Source organism: Akanthomyces muscarius, chromosome 2, assembly GCF_028009165.1.
Source record: "Akanthomyces muscarius strain Ve6 chromosome 2, whole genome shotgun sequence".
Taxonomy (NCBI): Eukaryota; Fungi; Ascomycota; class Sordariomycetes; order Hypocreales; family Cordycipitaceae; genus Akanthomyces; species Akanthomyces muscarius.
This window is the reverse complement of record NC_079242.1, coordinates 2,126,404-2,141,519: the sequence shown is the minus strand read 5'-3', so window position 1 is coordinate 2,141,519 and position 15,116 is coordinate 2,126,404. Positions and strand designations below refer to the sequence as shown.

Below are 15,116 nucleotides of genomic sequence, written 5' to 3'. Positions count from 1 at the left end.
CCTTCTTCTCTTGCCTCCTGCAACCTGTTCCACAGAGCCACATGTTCCCGACCCGAAAGAAGAAAAAAGAAACGCCCGAAACGCCCAGTAAAATAACACCAAATGTTGTGTAATACATTCGAACAAAGCTCTTGTGTATCCTGCCCAATCTGTTCACCGCATAGCCAAACTCGCCAAGACCACAACCACCTCTTGGCCCATTTCCCCTTTCGACTTCTTTTCCCTCTTCCATTTCTTCTCCTCCTCTTCTACCAACGCCGTTTCCCGGCGGGCTCGGGCGTCGGCGAGCGGCTGGCGCTCTTCTCGTCGCGGCCGCGCGCGCGCAGCCACTTTTTCGTGCTGAGCGTCAGGTCGCGGTCGAGCTCGTCGCTCGGGTTCTTGCGGTGGATAAAGTTGCAGAAGCCGCCGCGCATGCAGCCCTCGCCCGAGTTGAGGCGGCAGCAGGCCTCGCGGAAGTCGGTCACGGGGCTCAGCTCGCAGTAGATGGGGCGCCCGGCGTACCACCGGCCGTTGAGCTCGTCGCAGGCCTTTTGGGCGGCGTCTTCGTACTTGAAGCGAGCATAGACGTTGCCGATGAGGTCTGATTTTTGTCATCATGATTAGCCATCGTTTATCATGGGAGGGGGGGGAGAAGGGAAAGACGAAAAAAAAAACTCACGATCGTTGTTATTGTCACACACAACTAGCTCCTCCAGCTCGCCGTACTTGCACAGCTCGCACCAAATGTCCTCGTAAAAGGCGTCAAAGTGGTTCTGGAGCTGCGACGGGTTCATGCGGTTGGTGTTCTTTTGGTCGTAGGCCGGGTTCTGGTAGAGGTTGGGCATCAGGATCGTCTGGCTGTAGGAGGGCTTGACGTGCTTGCGCGAGCAGCGGTCGCCGTGCCGGCACGCGCCAATCTTGAAGTAAAAGGAGCAGTTGACCTTGTCCTGCTCGGTGCCAAAGATGGAGGCCAGAAAGTTGGCCATGGTTGCGGGCGGTCTTTGTGGTTGTGGTTGGTCTGTATCGGTTCGGGATAGGAGGGTGGAGGGCGAGACAAATATAGTACAAACGAAGAGCTTGTGTGACTTTGCGAGGAGAGGAGAAGAGACGACCGGTTGGCGACAGGATTGGGCTCGACAAGTTGTAGATGATGCGCGGCGGCAGATGGGCTTTTCGACGTACGGTGACACGGAATTTGAGCTTGTACTGCAGCTTTGTCATGCGCCACAGAGATGTGGCACCATCACGTGATGTGGCGGATTGGTAAAGCTGTCTCCAAGCTTCTACGCGCTTGTCATCACGTGTGGCAGGCGACCCGACTAAATTTATTTCACGGGTGGCTATGGTCTGTGCCAACTCTCTCACGATGACCACAGCTTATGTGCGGTCATGGTGATGCTGTCGCTACAGCTGGGCGATAGCTGCTCACTTTAACAAATAGTAAGGTCCATTTCTTCCCTCGTCACGTTTTTATTACATTTTTCTTCGTTTTCATGATGGTTCAATTTCTTCAATTGAATTCTGCAATTCTGAGAGGCTTGATTCTTTTTTTCGAGCTATTCTGCAGACAATTACACTACTGATTACTTTTCAAACACCCTTTGTTTCCCCTTGCATTCAGCCAAACTGGCGTCATTATCTATCCCTCGTGCTCTAACATATCCACGCCAGAATTCATTATACACATCAACTTCACCCCTTTACGTGTTGGTAGGGAACATGGACGGGTACCGCGCGCCCGCCGTCTCAAAGTCGTTGGCCAGCTTGGACAGCGCCGCAAACTCATCGTCGGTGAGCTGCACCTCGGCCGTGTTCTCGTGCACGCGCGCGACCGACGTCGTGCCCGGGATGGGGATGACGGCCGGCAAGCCGTCGCGGTGATTGTGCCGGCGCACCCACGCGAGCGCGAGCTGCGCCGGCGTGCAGCCCTTTTGCGCGGCCAGCTCCTGGACCTTGGCCGTCAGCTGCAGGTTGTGGTCGAGCGCGGCGCCGTGGAAGCGCGGGAACATGCCGAGACGGCCCTTGACGTCCTCGGCGCTCTTGATTCCGCCGGTGAGAAGCTGGCGAGAAAGTGTCAAGTTAGCGACGGCTGTTTTCATCTTGTAAGATGTGTAAAGAGGAGAAAACTTACGCCTCGGCCCACGGGAGAATAGGCCATGATGGGAATATCGTGCTTGGCGCACGCGGCCGCGATGCCGTTGTGCAGTATGTCCGTCGTAAACAGGCTGAGCTCCAGCTCCGCCAGCTGGACGGGCAGCACCGCCACCGCGTCCTCGACGGTCTGCACGGAGCACTCGCTGAGCGAGACGCCGCCAATCTTGCCCGTGTCGACGTACTCGTCGCGGATCATGCGCAGCGTCGCCGCAAAGTCGCTCGTGGTGTCGCGGCGGGCAATGGCGAAGACGTCGAGCGTCTTGCGGCCGCCGAGCTGCGCGAGGATGTTGTCGATGGACCGCCGGACAAACGCCGCGCTGGTGTCGGGCGCCAGCTTCTGCGTGTCGAGGCCGCCCTTGATGCAGACGACGACGTGCGCGGCGTGCTCCGGGTGACGGGCAAAGTACTCGCGGATGAAGAGCTGGCTGTTCCAGTCGGGCGGGCCGTAGAACTCGGCGCCGCTCCAGAGGCGGCAGCCGCGGTCGTAGGCGGCCTCCATGGTGGTCAGGACCTCGTCGAGGGTGAGCTTGTCCTTGGCGAAGCCGAAGCCTAGGTTGCGAGCTCGTCAGCAAAGTGACGGTGGGTGCTTTCGGGCTGGCATTGACTTACTCATGAGGCCGTAGCCGGTAGAGCCGACTTCTTTTCCGAGAATCTGAACCATGGTTTGGACGTAGTCGTAGATGTGCCGTGTAAGTGGTTTGAGAGTGTGTGGTTGTAACTGGTTGAGTTTACGATGCTGCTGGCCGCCGGTATAATGAACAAGCTACTTGAGAATGAATTAGGTATCGATTTACAAAGGCCATTCACGTCGCTACTTATACTCGCTAGCTCACCTTCATCTACATGACGTTGTGTAGGTTTGCAGCTTGTCCGCCAGTTAGACACTAGACGATGGCCCTACCAACTTTTAAGTCCGGCCTGGCCGCTCTGTGGATGGTGGTGGGCCTCGTCTGCGGTCCGCCAGCTTAACTCCGTGCATCTTGTTCCGTACCGTTCCACCCTCCCTGCTTGACCCCCCTCCAATCCGTGTCCGGTTTGTCGGTACGGTAGCAGTTGGTTTGCTCTTCGAATGTCCTCCTTGCGGAGCCAGAGCAAAACCCCGCATGAGGCGCGCGCGTCGGTCCCGGCCGTGATGTGTAAGCCCCATTTTATCTCCGTCTCGGCGATGCTCACAAAGCATTTCCAACGCAAGTCGTGAGATGCGCCAGATGGTCAACCGTGTCTTGCAAGTTTGCTCTGCTTAGTGGTGACGGGTTTAAGAAATCGCAGGTACCAAGAAATGCATGACTGCCAAAATCTATCAATTATCTGATGCGCGTTGCACTGAGCGTGGTGTAATACTAGGAGCTTTACTTACACCAGTGCCTCCCATACTCTATGCTGCGGCGCCGTGGCCACCAACTGAGCAGTTGGGTTATGTTGCAAATTTAACAAGAAGGAACCCGAGTTTCTATCCCTTATATACGCTGTAAATGTCTCGGTAACTATTGAAGCGTCGTACCTGCCAGTGGATAAAACGGCCACATGGGTATTTCCCATGCGCCGTTATGCAGAGACGGCAACGTGCTATCATGAATTTCACATTAAACATGATATACGATGAGAAAAGGGAAAACTAGCTTTTTACTAGCACCTCCATTGAATTGGCATAACATCATCGCAGCGGCTCTACTCGCACCCTGGCATCTAAGCCATCCACACAGTACCCCAACTGTCTGGGCCCCTCGCGAAGCTCAACCTCGCGTTTCACCCACCGACCAGGCTGCGCGCCTGCCAGCTTCTCCCCGTACGTATCCTTGGTCGCCTCCTCGGCCACTCGGACCGCAACCTCGTCGTCGTCGTCTTCTTCCTCGTCCGACGTGTCGCCCTCGTCGCTGTGTTTCTTGGTCACCGGATCCCACTCGCCCGTCTCCCAGACCAGCTTGAGCTTGAGCGGCGAGAGGCCGTACAGCTTGGCCACGCGCGCCTTGACGGCGTAAATGTCAAACGCCTGCGGGATCCGCGTCGTCTTGTCCTCGCGGCCCGCGCACTGCAGCGCCAGCGTGATCAGGCGAGCCTGCAGAAACGCCGGATTCACTTCTTGGATGCGGACGACGTCGGGCGCGCCGTACAGCTCGCACAGGTCCGCGTACCGCGGGTGCAGGTCCAGTACCGTCGGCGCGGCGGCATCGGGGACCGCGGCGAGCTGCTTGGCGATGCGGGAGAGGTAGAACATCTCGGCGTTGGCGCGGTCGTCAGCCGTGACCTGCGAAAAGTTGAGCGACTGCAGCTGGCCGATGCGGGCAATGGTAAACATGTGCGCTTCGTCTGCGGTGGCCGTTGGTGCATTGTACGACGCGCGGACGTCGTAGACGGGGTTGTGGCTGATGCGCAGCGCCGTCAGGCCGGGGAAGTGCTTGGTGAGGTTGTCGATAAAGTCCCAGTTGTCGACCTGGTTGTAGGATATGTCAATGTATCGTATAGAGGTAGAGAATATGGGGCATGATGTTCCTTCGGATGACAGGCTGCGGATGTTGTTGCCCTTGAGGTAGATGTTGCGCAGCGAGGTCAGCGATGTTAGGCTGGCGAGGTCGGAGATCGTACTGAAGCTGTTGTATTCGAGATTGAGTGAGGTAAGAGTTGTGGACAGACTCCCATAATTCACTGCAGAAAGCTGCGAAAGATAGTTGGCACCGGCAGCCAGGTTGGTGAGAGAAGGAAAGGCGATTGCGATGCGGCAAATCTCCTGCCAGCTCAGCATGTTGTCTCCAATGCCTAGCTCAGTGACGTGCGAGAATGCGGTTGCGGCTTCATCAAGGGCAGCATCCTCTAGAACATTCTGAAATCGATTTCCACTATGGTGACCCGGTTAGTTCTCACCCGCATGCATTCTCAACAGAAAGACAGCGAAGAGCGTACTTGATTGCCAGTTTCATGAGGCTCGGCAGGTCCTTGCAAATCTCCACAACCGGGCCAAGATTCTCAAACAGATTCCTGCTTATATCAATGTGCGTGAGCTTCGGGCTGACCTGCGCCACTGTCGGCTCGCCTTCCTGACGGGCAAAGGCCATGTGCACACCGTCCAGGATGGCCATCTTGAGCTCGTCCAGCTGCGCCATCTGGCGGCGCACCTTGTCGAAGCCCACCTCCTCGGCAACCTTGCCCGCAAACTTGATCTGCGAGTACGGGGCGTCGCTCGCCTCGGGCTCCTCCTCCACATACTTGGCCTTGAGCGCGGCCACGAAGCTCACCGGGGTGTCGGAGGGGCGGGTTGGCCGCACAAACGATGCGGCCGTGGCAGACTCGGATACACCTGCGGCGCCGGTTAGCCGTGCAAGATTCTCATAGCGGCGCTCTTGAATTTACACTTGCATTGAAAGTATCGCTTCCCCTTGTGCGAGCCGTCGTGTTTACCACGGGTGCCGTCGTCCCATTCGACGCCTAGCCATGCACCGCTCGCGCCAGCCACCTCACCGATGTAACGGACAGTGCAGAGGGCATCGTCATACGATATGCGCTGCCCCAAATAATGCGATTCGGCCATTGCTGAGTGTGCCGAATATGTTCTCGTGTGTTTATGAGAAAGGAAGCATTGCCATGCTTTGGTTTCGGCGCCCTGGGTTGCCGAGTAATGAAGGTCCAGGCAGCAGATTAACCATGAAGCGGTGCAGCTCTTTTCAGGCGTGCTGTGGGCACCTCCCCAAGCTATGGGGCGACAGCAGCACCAATCTACCAGCGCGCAACAACTTGAAGCTGCAGATGCGCTACTTTATAAGGAAATAGTCAATAATGAGGCTCTCGTCTGTTTTTAGCAATTCAGTCATTAGAAAAGTTGATATTCATTCATATTCATTGGCTATTATGTCTCTTGTACAAAGTCCAGCTAGCTGTCTGCAGCCACTAATTTGGGCCTTTACAGCTTACCCTTGGGGGCGCCGACAGTCTTGAGCAGAGCGCGGCCGTTGCTAAGGCATACCTTGCCGCCCTCGACCTCGGTGACGAAGCGAATCTCCTCAAACTCGCCCTTCTTTTCGCCCGTCTTCCAAATGTGGGTGACAAGCTTGTCGCCGGGCTTGACGGGGCTGGCGAAGCGAGCCTGGTACTCCTTGATGTTGGCGGGGTTGCTGCCTCCGAGCGCGCGGACAATCTCGAGGCAGGTCGAGTTCCACGAGTACAGGCCGTGCATGATGGCGCCGCCAAAACCCATCTTCTTGCCGGGCTCGGGTGTGGCGTGCAGCGGGTTGTAGTCGCCGTTGAGGCGGTAGAGGAGGGCCGACTCGGCCGTCGTCTGGTGCGCGACGACGGCGTCGGGCTGCTTGTCCTTGGGCGGGGGGAAGCTGACGGTGGCAGGGCCCTTGGGGCCGTCCCAGTTGCCCTGGCCGATGAAGAAGGAGCTCGAGTGGATGCGCGTGTAGACCTCGTTCTTGTCCACGTCGACCAGCTCCGTCTCGACATCGAGCACGGTGCCGGGCTTGCCCTTGTCGTAGACGCCCACGACCTTGGTTCTAGTCTCAAAGTTGCGGCCCGCCGACGTGGTGGGCAGCGGCTTGATGAACTCCATCTTGCGCTGGCCATCGACGACACGTCGGTAGTCGAACTCGGGAACGCCGGGAATCTTGGTGGCCTTGCTGCTGGCGTAAAAGTCAATGACCTCTTGTGTGTCGCCCTTGAAAGCTGTCCGAGGCGCAATGCGATTAGTTGCCCGGAACGGACAAGCGAGGGCTGACGGCTGCGTGCTTACAGAGAAGGATGGGATATGTGGGAAAAGCGGCAAAGTCAGGGTGAAGCTCCTGTAACAATCGTCAGCGCATCTCCTGCAATTGTTTGCGATGGCCAATTCATACATAGAGCAAGTGAAGTTCGTCGGCCTTGGCGCCAATGGAGTTGGCAAACAGCAGCAGGTCGCGCTGCAGCCAAGACACCTTTTGGCGGGGATACTCGAAGCCGACACCGGGACCAGACATGATGATTTCGTTTCTGTGTGTATGGACGATGATGGATGGGAAGGAAAAGGTGTCCCTGGCGGCGCAATTGTGATAATGAAGAAGAGGAAGAGTAGATGATTTGGATGCAGCCACCGGTGTGGAATAGGTGCTTTCGGCTCCGGACTTTCAGATGGTGTTTCTGCCGAGGTTGCGTCGGAGCTTGGTCATCTAATCGGTAGGTGCAAGCGCTTGTACATCAGACTACGGACTATTGACTACCCCAACCTCGGGCACCCCACATTGTCCTGTAGGCGTAGGTGGGTAGTGTCTTCTGTAATCATTAATTTCGTCGATTTTCTGTATACTCGAGGTCTTCATCTGCACTTCCTCGAGATGTAATCTAATAGGCCGAAAACCATCTTCTACAAAACGTCACTCATCGTGAGCTTGTCCAGTAAGAAAAGCTGGCAGTCGCTGCGAAACTTCTTGCCACGTTTCCGAACCTGATACTAGATTCTTGACGGCTTTGACAATTTGCTCCTCCGACGCTCGTACCTGTGTCGTGGAGTCACGCTCCCTCAGCGTTATAGAGCCGTCTTTCATCGTCTCAAAGTCGACAGTGATACCTAAGGGTGTGCCAAGCTCGTCATTCCTCGCGTACCGCTTTCCAATAGACACACCTGAGGCATCTACATTGCTGGTAATTCCCATCGATCGCAATCGGCGGGCGAGTGACTTGATGACAGGCTTGAAACTAGGATTATTGGACAGTGGCACGAGGAGCACCTTGATGGGAGCCGTGAGAATGGGCAGCGACAGTACCTAAGTCTGCTGGCTAATGATGACGGTAGCATTAAAAACAGAATTTGACATACTTCTCTCGCCGTATCTTGAGGTCGATACCAATAAACATGCTCGAGGATGCTGTAAAGAATTCTGCCGATTCCAAATGACGGTTCGATGACGATCGGCGTATACTCACGCATGTTCTCAACACGAGTAATTTTCTTGATAGAACAAATCTCCGCGGTGAGCTCAGTTGTCGTACTTCCACCAGTGAGTATTTGTGCAGTCGCGACAGAAATTAAAGCCTTCTCGGCCAATTCTGCAGCCAAAGTTTCCAACGTCTCTTGATCCAGTGCCCGAACAGCAGCCTCAATCTTTTTCGCATCGCCTTTGAAGCGAGGTCCCAGGAGCTTCACCTCTAGAGAAACCTTCCATTCCGTGATTTCGAATGGTTCGGGTAGATATTCCTTGACAGTGAGCGGTGTGCCCGTCTCTTTGGAGTGAACAGTCAAGTCGTAAGCGCTTCGATCCGCGCAACCCACGCATTCTATCCACCCGTAGCTGATGAGCAGCTCAGCATCCCAACAGTCGACGGCATAATGCGCCATTTCATTGTCCAAGTGCTGCCGGAAGCGGATCTTTTCGGGATCTGCACCAAGTTTGATAAGAAAGAGGTAGATGCGGGCGAGGAAGTAGCCAAGCGTCTCGTTGTCAACAAGCTTGCTTTTCACGGCACTGCCAATCGAAGCAGTCTCAATCGTGGTTTTGCCGGACAGCTGCGTCTGTCTGTCAAGAAATGGCAGCTCGATCTGTTCAATCTCGGAAAAGCGCTCGTGAGATTTGCTGCTCTCTGGGTCGACGAAATGCTCAACCTCAGCCAGGAGAACTCTCGCACTCGGAGTAGGCTACATCGAGGCGAGATCTCGTTGCGGTACGATTTACCGATGCAGGCTGATGCGAAAGGCATAGAACCCTGGCAGTAGTCTAGCAGTTTGCGAAAATTGAGAAACTGTCCTTGTGCTGTTTCAGGTCTAAAGAAAACGGGTGCTGCCGAACTGGGACCAATTGTCGATTTAAACATAAGGTTAAACGCCGTCGGCTCCTCGACCTGTCCATTTCCATTTGGGTTTCTGATGTCGAGATCTGCGATAAGCTTTCCGGGTTCAGGTCCATCATAGTTGTCCAGCTGATACCCAAACATTAATACTTCGCTCTCCGTAAATCGGCCAGAGACCGCATACCTTCGCTAGAATTTCTTCGTAGTGCTGGATGGTAGACTCATCAGGTTTCTCTGTTTTGATCTTGCTGTCGGCCGAGGCTAATTTAGCATTGGCAATGCGAGTCTCCAAGACGGTTTCGAGGAGATGATCTGCTCGGAGAAATTCACCCTTGACTGGGTCTCTACACATCCAGCCGGCAAATCTTTCGGCATGCCCGCTGGTCTTCAGCACAGCCTCGGGTGTAATAGCCGTGCAGTCGAGCTCAAGCATGTTCTCTTCAATAACGAAGTGTTGCCGCCACTCGTTGATAATATTGGCTAGAAGCGCACATCCTGGGGGACCATAGTCGAAGAGACCCCGATTATCGCCCATGTAATTGGGTGCAGTGCGGTAGATCTCGAATGACTCGGTGTAGAAGAAACGCCTCTTCAGCAGAGACTCAAACTGCGAGCCGCTAAATACCTGCCCAGAGAGAGTGGTTGTCGGCATAGCTAAGACTTACGTGGATTGAAAGTCTCGAGTGCTTCAGTACCGGAGATCCTGAGTTGAGTTATCTCAACAAATTGCGAAACTCGTAGGTTAGATATAGAGTCACAATGTTGAGTCAAAGTACTGAGTCACATAGGTAGTCACCAAAGCTGGGGATAGCTGCGTTTAACAGCCCGCACCACCGAATGTCTGGTATACATCAAATTAGGCTTTTCGATTAGCAGTTGTGTAAGCAAATATAGAACGCCATTGCAAAACTGCTACATGTGATCTGAAATTACATTGAAATTTCCATAAGAGCTCTAATAGCAATTATAGTATTTAAAATATTGGCTTATAAGATAGGTAGGCTGGCCGAGGAGCTGCCAAGCGCCCCCACACAAGCTGTCCGGGGTCTGCTAGCCCAAGCAAGCATGCCTAGGTACCTGACGACCGCTGTATCTGCAAGCTGGCCGCTGTAATTGTTGAAATCTCCGTTGCTGACCACTTGCTGCGAGTGAAAACTCCGGTCGACGCAACGTTGACAGCAAGAAAACACACTACAATGCGGCAGACCAGTAGTCGCACCTCAAGTACAAGTTTAGCACAGGGAAAATTGTATCGACGAAAGAAAGCTCTAGTCAATCCAACTTCCAGACTCGGATGCATGCCACCACCAGCCCAGAGTAAACCGGTGCAATCTCAGTGGGTCGTGACACACTCCAGCGCCACAGTCTCGCAACGGCTCAAGCTTGCCCCTTGCATCTACGTTCTATCTGCTGCACAATGGACAACCAGGACTGTGGCGTGTGCTGCGCCAATTTCTTTTCATTTGGAATACTTTTGCAGAATCTCTCTACAAACACAAACCTCCTCAAGACTCAGAACAGCCTGCCGATGGATGCATCCACAAGCCAGTCGCCTTCTGGCCATTCCCCAACAGTCACGACAAAACGCAGGCGATAATTCATCGAATGCAATTGCTATTGAACAAAGGAAGTATACCGAACTCTGCGGCATGAGATATCAATCTTATAGTACACAAACGAATGGCAGCTCGCAGAGCATATGCCCCTGCACTCAAAAATCTCAAACGAGGCTTAACAGCTAGCCGACACGGCCCTTCGCCCTGTCGCACTCCTCCAAGAACCTATATACGCCCTCAAGGCCTTCAAAATCCTGAGATGGATGCTCCACTGAGCCACTAGCCGGCGAGAGACTTTCATATTCTTCAGGGTCTGACAGCCAAGGATTTCCGTCCAGCCCGAATGCCTCTTGAATCAGAGAGTCATCGCCCAAGGAATCATATTCTGAGCCAGGTCCCCAGATAGATCTGGTGGAACCACCAGGCGACGTAAATGTCTTTGTCGACTCGGGGGCGAATGGAATCTGAAGCGTCATATGCATCTTTTCAGACTGCGGGTCCTGACCAAGCACACCCCGTTCGATGCCAATATCGTCGCAGAGCCGTTCCAATGTGTATACATCAACTCCAGGGAACCGGACTCGAAGAACATTGTTCTTTTCCATTGAAACGGGCAAGTCTCCAAGAACAGAGAGTCGACGAAGATCTGCATACACGGCTGTAAGATCTTTGAGAGCGCGGCCAAAATCGGTCGAGAGTACATCCAAGAATCCGTCGGTGTTGAGCGAGGCGCCGTCGGAAGCAGCGGCGCCCTTGAAGCCAGAGATGTCGGAGGCTTCAATAAGAGCGGCAGCAAGAGGGCTCATCGCAGTGATCGTGGGGCTGAGCTTGAAGTCGATGAAGGAGCCAGAGGCAAAGCGGGGGAAGTTGGACATCTTGCGCATGGCCTGGTCCTCGAGCGCAGACACAGCACGGTACTGGGGCTCACCGTTGGCTCCCGGGCCGTCGTACTGGAGGCGCTGTCCAGACAAGAAGAAAGCTCTCATGGCTTGAGAGACATTCTGCACGACCTGGGCAGGCGCCGCAGGCGTGTGAGAAAAGTACCTGGCCCCACCCCCTCCGATGCCATAGCCGCCAGCGGAGCGCGGCATCGCGCCGCCCGTCAAGTTTGGTCGTAGGGCATTCGCAAAAGGGGCCCGTCCGGAGAACTGAGCGACTCGTCGAGAGGTGTTGGACGAAGGTAGCTGCGATCGGTGAAATGGCTGTCGAGCACCGGGCGCGGTGCTGAGGAACCGGCGGACGGCCTGGACGTGCTGGCCCGAGACTCGCGAGAGCCAGCGCCTCTGCTGCTTCAAGAAGGCGGCTGGGTGAATGGGCTGTCGTCCGCCGGAGCCGGATCGAATGGGAATGTATTGCGGTTTCCCGTAGAGCGGCCGCGCGGCGCCGGCAAGATTGGCCCGCACGGCTTCTGTCGCTCTCGTGGCAGCAAGACGGAGGACACGGACGGCCGCTGGCCCCCATATCCCCGCCATGGATGCCATGATGGGCGAAAAAAGAAACTGTGCAGATGTTTATGCGCTCACCGCAGATATGCAGAATGAGGAGAAGTGTGTCATCGAGAAAGCTTGGAACCTGAGGATGCTATGTCAGTCTATATACTGCGCCACAAAAACGATAATTCGCCACCCACATTGCGGGAGGGACCGGACTGCACCGCCACAGGCTACCTCATGAGTGCGCTAGTCCCAGACAGCATTAGCCCCACAAAGCTACCACTTATTTCTTTTCAAAAAAAATTCCTTTCCTCTTCTTCCCTCTCAACCACACACCAAAGCCCATCAGTGTACCGAAAGCTTCGAGCAGACGGCGAGAGCTCTCCGCTCAGCGTGGTGAGGTCCTGATGGGCTTTGTGCTATTCATGAGGTAAGAAATGATCCTTCTTTTCGGCGGTTGGTCGGTGTTGAATGCACAATGATGATTATTACACATGAACAATCCAATTCATACCAACCCATGGTGATAAGCCGCGCTCTCTTGCGCAACCCTGAGCAGATTCTTCGACGCACTATCTGTTGTTTTCAAGCTTTCTGGCCAGTAACTAACTGGATTTCAGAGCAGGATTTAATGATTGACGACACCAAACCGCTTTTCTGTACAACTTCAAAAGGTTCGTTTGCACTATTTCTTCCAACACACACCCCTCTCCGAGTGATGATCAAACCGACACCTTAGGGATTCCTCATGCTTAATACATAATGTGGATACCGTTGTTTAAGTTTCAGCCTTGTCTGACTCCGATTCTTTACCTCAATTTTTATTCTACGCTTTTGTCTTTGGCAATGTGCTAACTCTCGAGGCGTCTAGGTAATTACTATTCTCTCTACGCATACGCACCCATACCACGTGTCTCTATGATGAAGATTTGAACGAACGGGCGGACATAATCGAGCCCTGCTGTCCCTATGCCCTAGAAAAGCAAGGCGTACAAACCTTGTGGTGTAGGGGTGGCGGGATCTCTGGATGACACTTCGTCACCTGACTTGAGCACATTTATTGGATACATTCCCTCGATGGGATCTTGATACCATGCACGTAATTGATAACTAATTGTCTTGTTACAATAGGTAAATAAGATTATTTCTCCAACTCCGACTACACCGTTTCTGTGATGAGATGTTTCAATTTTGTATTCACACTGGTTGATCTCACGCTCCTCTTTTGGAGCTGTGCGACTTGAAAATAATACACACCTCCTGACTGGTAAATCGTCCCACCGGCAAGCTTAACTGCAATCATCGACTAACATGGTTCCCAGAAATCATTACTCTTCAACATTGTTGCAGACGCTGTTGAGGTAGCAATACTAACATGCATCCTGCAGGTAGGCGTTACGATACACCACGTGGCCATCGAGGGAGAAACAAGCCATAGAATTGAAAAAGAATGAAAGAAAAATTGCTATATCTATATGGATGCTCGTCGACTCGTATCTCCTACGTGAAAATCATTACATCTCAACTTGCCCGATCTCTGCTTGCCATAGGCCCCCCGCCGCACAGTCCATGCGTCTAGTTCTGCATCTGCAGGCGGGCATTCATGCCGACAATGCAGCGGATGAGGTCCCAGTCGCCATGCGCGCCGACCCAGTCCGTCACGACGATGCCGGCGCCCGCCGAGCCGATGCCCAGGCCCTTGGGGCCCTTGCCCTCGACGCCGTGGCTGGTGCAGAGGTAGTCGACGACGCGCGGGTTGACCTTAGCGGCGATGCGCTCCGGCCAGCACGTAGCGTTGAAGAAGTTACTGGCGCTCAGAAAGTTGACGTAGAAGGGGGGGTGGCCGGCGCCCTCCTCGTAGCCCTCCATGCCCGGCAGCAGGAAGCGGTGCTCGCCGGCGCGCTCGAGGTGGCCGTGGCTGTAGCTGACCTTTTTGTCAATGTTGTTGCTCTCGGAGACCTCGTAAAAGTCCTGCACGCGGATCGCGCAGCTGCCGGCCTCGCCGTCCTCGCAATTGTCGGGCCACGCCGACGCGTCGAGGCCCCAGCCGCGGCCGTCCCACTCGCCCCTGAGGTCGTCGTCGATGCCGAAGCGGCGCATGAGCACAATCTTGCCGCGCACCTCGCCGAGCGTCGGCACGCGCGGCTCCGTGTACCACTTGTCCGCGCGGGCCGCGACGTACGTGTTCTTCAGGTAGCGGCCGAGATCACCGTCCGAGCCCTTGCCCGTGCCCTCGCGCTTGAGGCTGATGATGACGGTCTCGCTGCCGTGCTCGTCGAGGAAGCGGTACACGTCCTCGAGCATGTCGCCGAACCACTTGGTGCCCGTCAGCGAGATGGGGAAGACGCTGTGCACGAGCGCCAGCCGGTCGTCGTCCTTGTTGGCCGAGACGCGAATGTCCATGAAGCGCACGCCGTTCTGCAGCTGCTCCGGCACGCCGACAGCCTGGCAGCGCACCGACGGCAGCGCCGTGTAGCACGTCGGCGAGTTGTGCGTGCCGGGCACGGACAGCGACGGCAGCGGCCACTCGTCGCGGAGCTCGCTCATCCAGCCGTCCAGCTTGGCCGACGAGTAGACGGCGACGAGGCCCTCGCTGGGCACGTAGACGACGGTGAGGTCGTGCGGGCCGTCGTCGAGCTTGCTCATGACGGCGGACCGCGACGAGGGGCTGGGTACGTCCGTCTCGTAGCGGTGGTCCTCGGTCCGAAACGTCAGCCGCACGACCTCCTTGACGTCGGAGCCCGGGTCGGCGGCCGCCACGTCTGTCTCGACGGTATGGAAGGCGTCGGCGCGAAAGGACACCTCACGGCGGTCGGTACTGGGCAGGTCGGCCCTGACGCGCAGCTCGGACGAGGCCTTGTCGGTGGCGTTGAGGAAGTTGCTGACGGCGCTGCCGATGCTCGACAGCATGCCCACCGTCTTGACGCGCTCGGCGGCGAATCGCTCCGCGGAGACGAGCTCCAGCGGGTGGACGGTGAGGTTGCGGATCGAAAGGTTGGGCATGTTTGAGTTTGGACAGAGTTCGTTGGTTGCTGCTTTTAGAAGACGTTCTCGAGGGTACCAAAGGCGGGGCACGCGGTTGCCGGAAGGGGGGCCAGTTGGACGATTGATGCGTGCAAGCAGTGTCTATAGTTTCAATTGCTGGGTGAAATGGCAAGACTGCCGATGGGTGTAAGGTCTGGTTTGGGGGCAGGAAATTCGAAAGATGGACAGGAGTTTCAGGGTCGTCAGTTCGGCCTTCGGATAC

The 15,116-nt window shown here is 55.3% G+C and overlaps 8 protein-coding genes across 8 annotated transcripts; all 8 read right to left on the bottom strand.

Annotated features, from left to right (window-relative positions):
- Positions 1-248: 248 nt before the first annotated feature.
- On the bottom strand, positions 249-965 carry LMH87_003814 (uncharacterized protein; the record flags this gene model as incomplete). Its single annotated transcript, XM_056194939.1, has 2 exons — positions 249-580; positions 659-965. 2 exons carry the CDS (start codon positions 963-965, stop codon positions 249-251), a joined length of 639 nt encoding a protein of 212 aa, XP_056048617.1.
- A 714-nt stretch (positions 966-1,679) lies between these two features.
- On the bottom strand, positions 1,680-2,972 carry LMH87_003813 (uncharacterized protein; the record flags this gene model as incomplete). The annotated part of the gene is made up of 4 exons (XM_056194938.1): positions 1,680-2,039; positions 2,111-2,682; positions 2,743-2,896; positions 2,967-2,972. 4 exons carry the CDS (start codon positions 2,970-2,972, stop codon positions 1,680-1,682), a joined length of 1,092 nt encoding a protein of 363 aa, XP_056048616.1.
- An 815-nt stretch (positions 2,973-3,787) lies between these two features.
- Positions 3,788-5,656, bottom strand: LMH87_003812 (uncharacterized protein; the record flags this gene model as incomplete). The annotated part of the gene is made up of 3 exons (XM_056194937.1): positions 3,788-4,967; positions 5,032-5,425; positions 5,485-5,656. 3 exons carry the CDS (start codon positions 5,654-5,656, stop codon positions 3,788-3,790), a joined length of 1,746 nt encoding a protein of 581 aa, XP_056048615.1.
- A 369-nt stretch (positions 5,657-6,025) lies between these two features.
- Positions 6,026-7,076, bottom strand: LMH87_003811 (uncharacterized protein; the record flags this gene model as incomplete). Its single annotated transcript, XM_056194936.1, has 3 exons — positions 6,026-6,786; positions 6,854-6,902; positions 6,957-7,076. The coding sequence occupies 3 exons, from the start codon at positions 7,074-7,076 to the stop codon at positions 6,026-6,028; spliced, it is 930 nt and encodes a 309-aa protein (XP_056048614.1).
- Positions 7,077-7,726: 650 nt separating this feature from the next.
- LMH87_003810 (uncharacterized protein) lies at positions 7,727-8,431 on the bottom strand (the record flags this gene model as incomplete). Its single annotated transcript, XM_056194935.1, has 2 exons — positions 7,727-7,734; positions 8,020-8,431. 2 exons carry the CDS (start codon positions 8,429-8,431, stop codon positions 7,727-7,729), a joined length of 420 nt encoding a protein of 139 aa, XP_056048613.1.
- A 119-nt stretch (positions 8,432-8,550) lies between these two features.
- Positions 8,551-9,532, bottom strand: LMH87_003809 (uncharacterized protein; the record flags this gene model as incomplete). The annotated part of the gene is made up of 3 exons (XM_056194934.1): positions 8,551-8,558; positions 8,766-9,009; positions 9,065-9,532. The coding sequence occupies 3 exons, from the start codon at positions 9,530-9,532 to the stop codon at positions 8,551-8,553; spliced, it is 720 nt and encodes a 239-aa protein (XP_056048612.1).
- Positions 9,533-10,618: 1,086 nt separating this feature from the next.
- Positions 10,619-11,917, bottom strand: LMH87_003808 (uncharacterized protein; the record flags this gene model as incomplete). Its single annotated transcript, XM_056194932.1, has 1 exon — positions 10,619-11,917. One exon carries the CDS (start codon positions 11,915-11,917, stop codon positions 10,619-10,621), a length of 1,299 nt encoding a protein of 432 aa, XP_056048611.1.
- Positions 11,918-13,444: 1,527 nt separating this feature from the next.
- LMH87_003807 (uncharacterized protein) lies at positions 13,445-14,872 on the bottom strand (the record flags this gene model as incomplete). The annotated part of the gene is made up of 1 exon (XM_056194931.1): positions 13,445-14,872. One exon carries the CDS (start codon positions 14,870-14,872, stop codon positions 13,445-13,447), a length of 1,428 nt encoding a protein of 475 aa, XP_056048610.1.
- Positions 14,873-15,116: the final 244 nt, after the last annotated feature.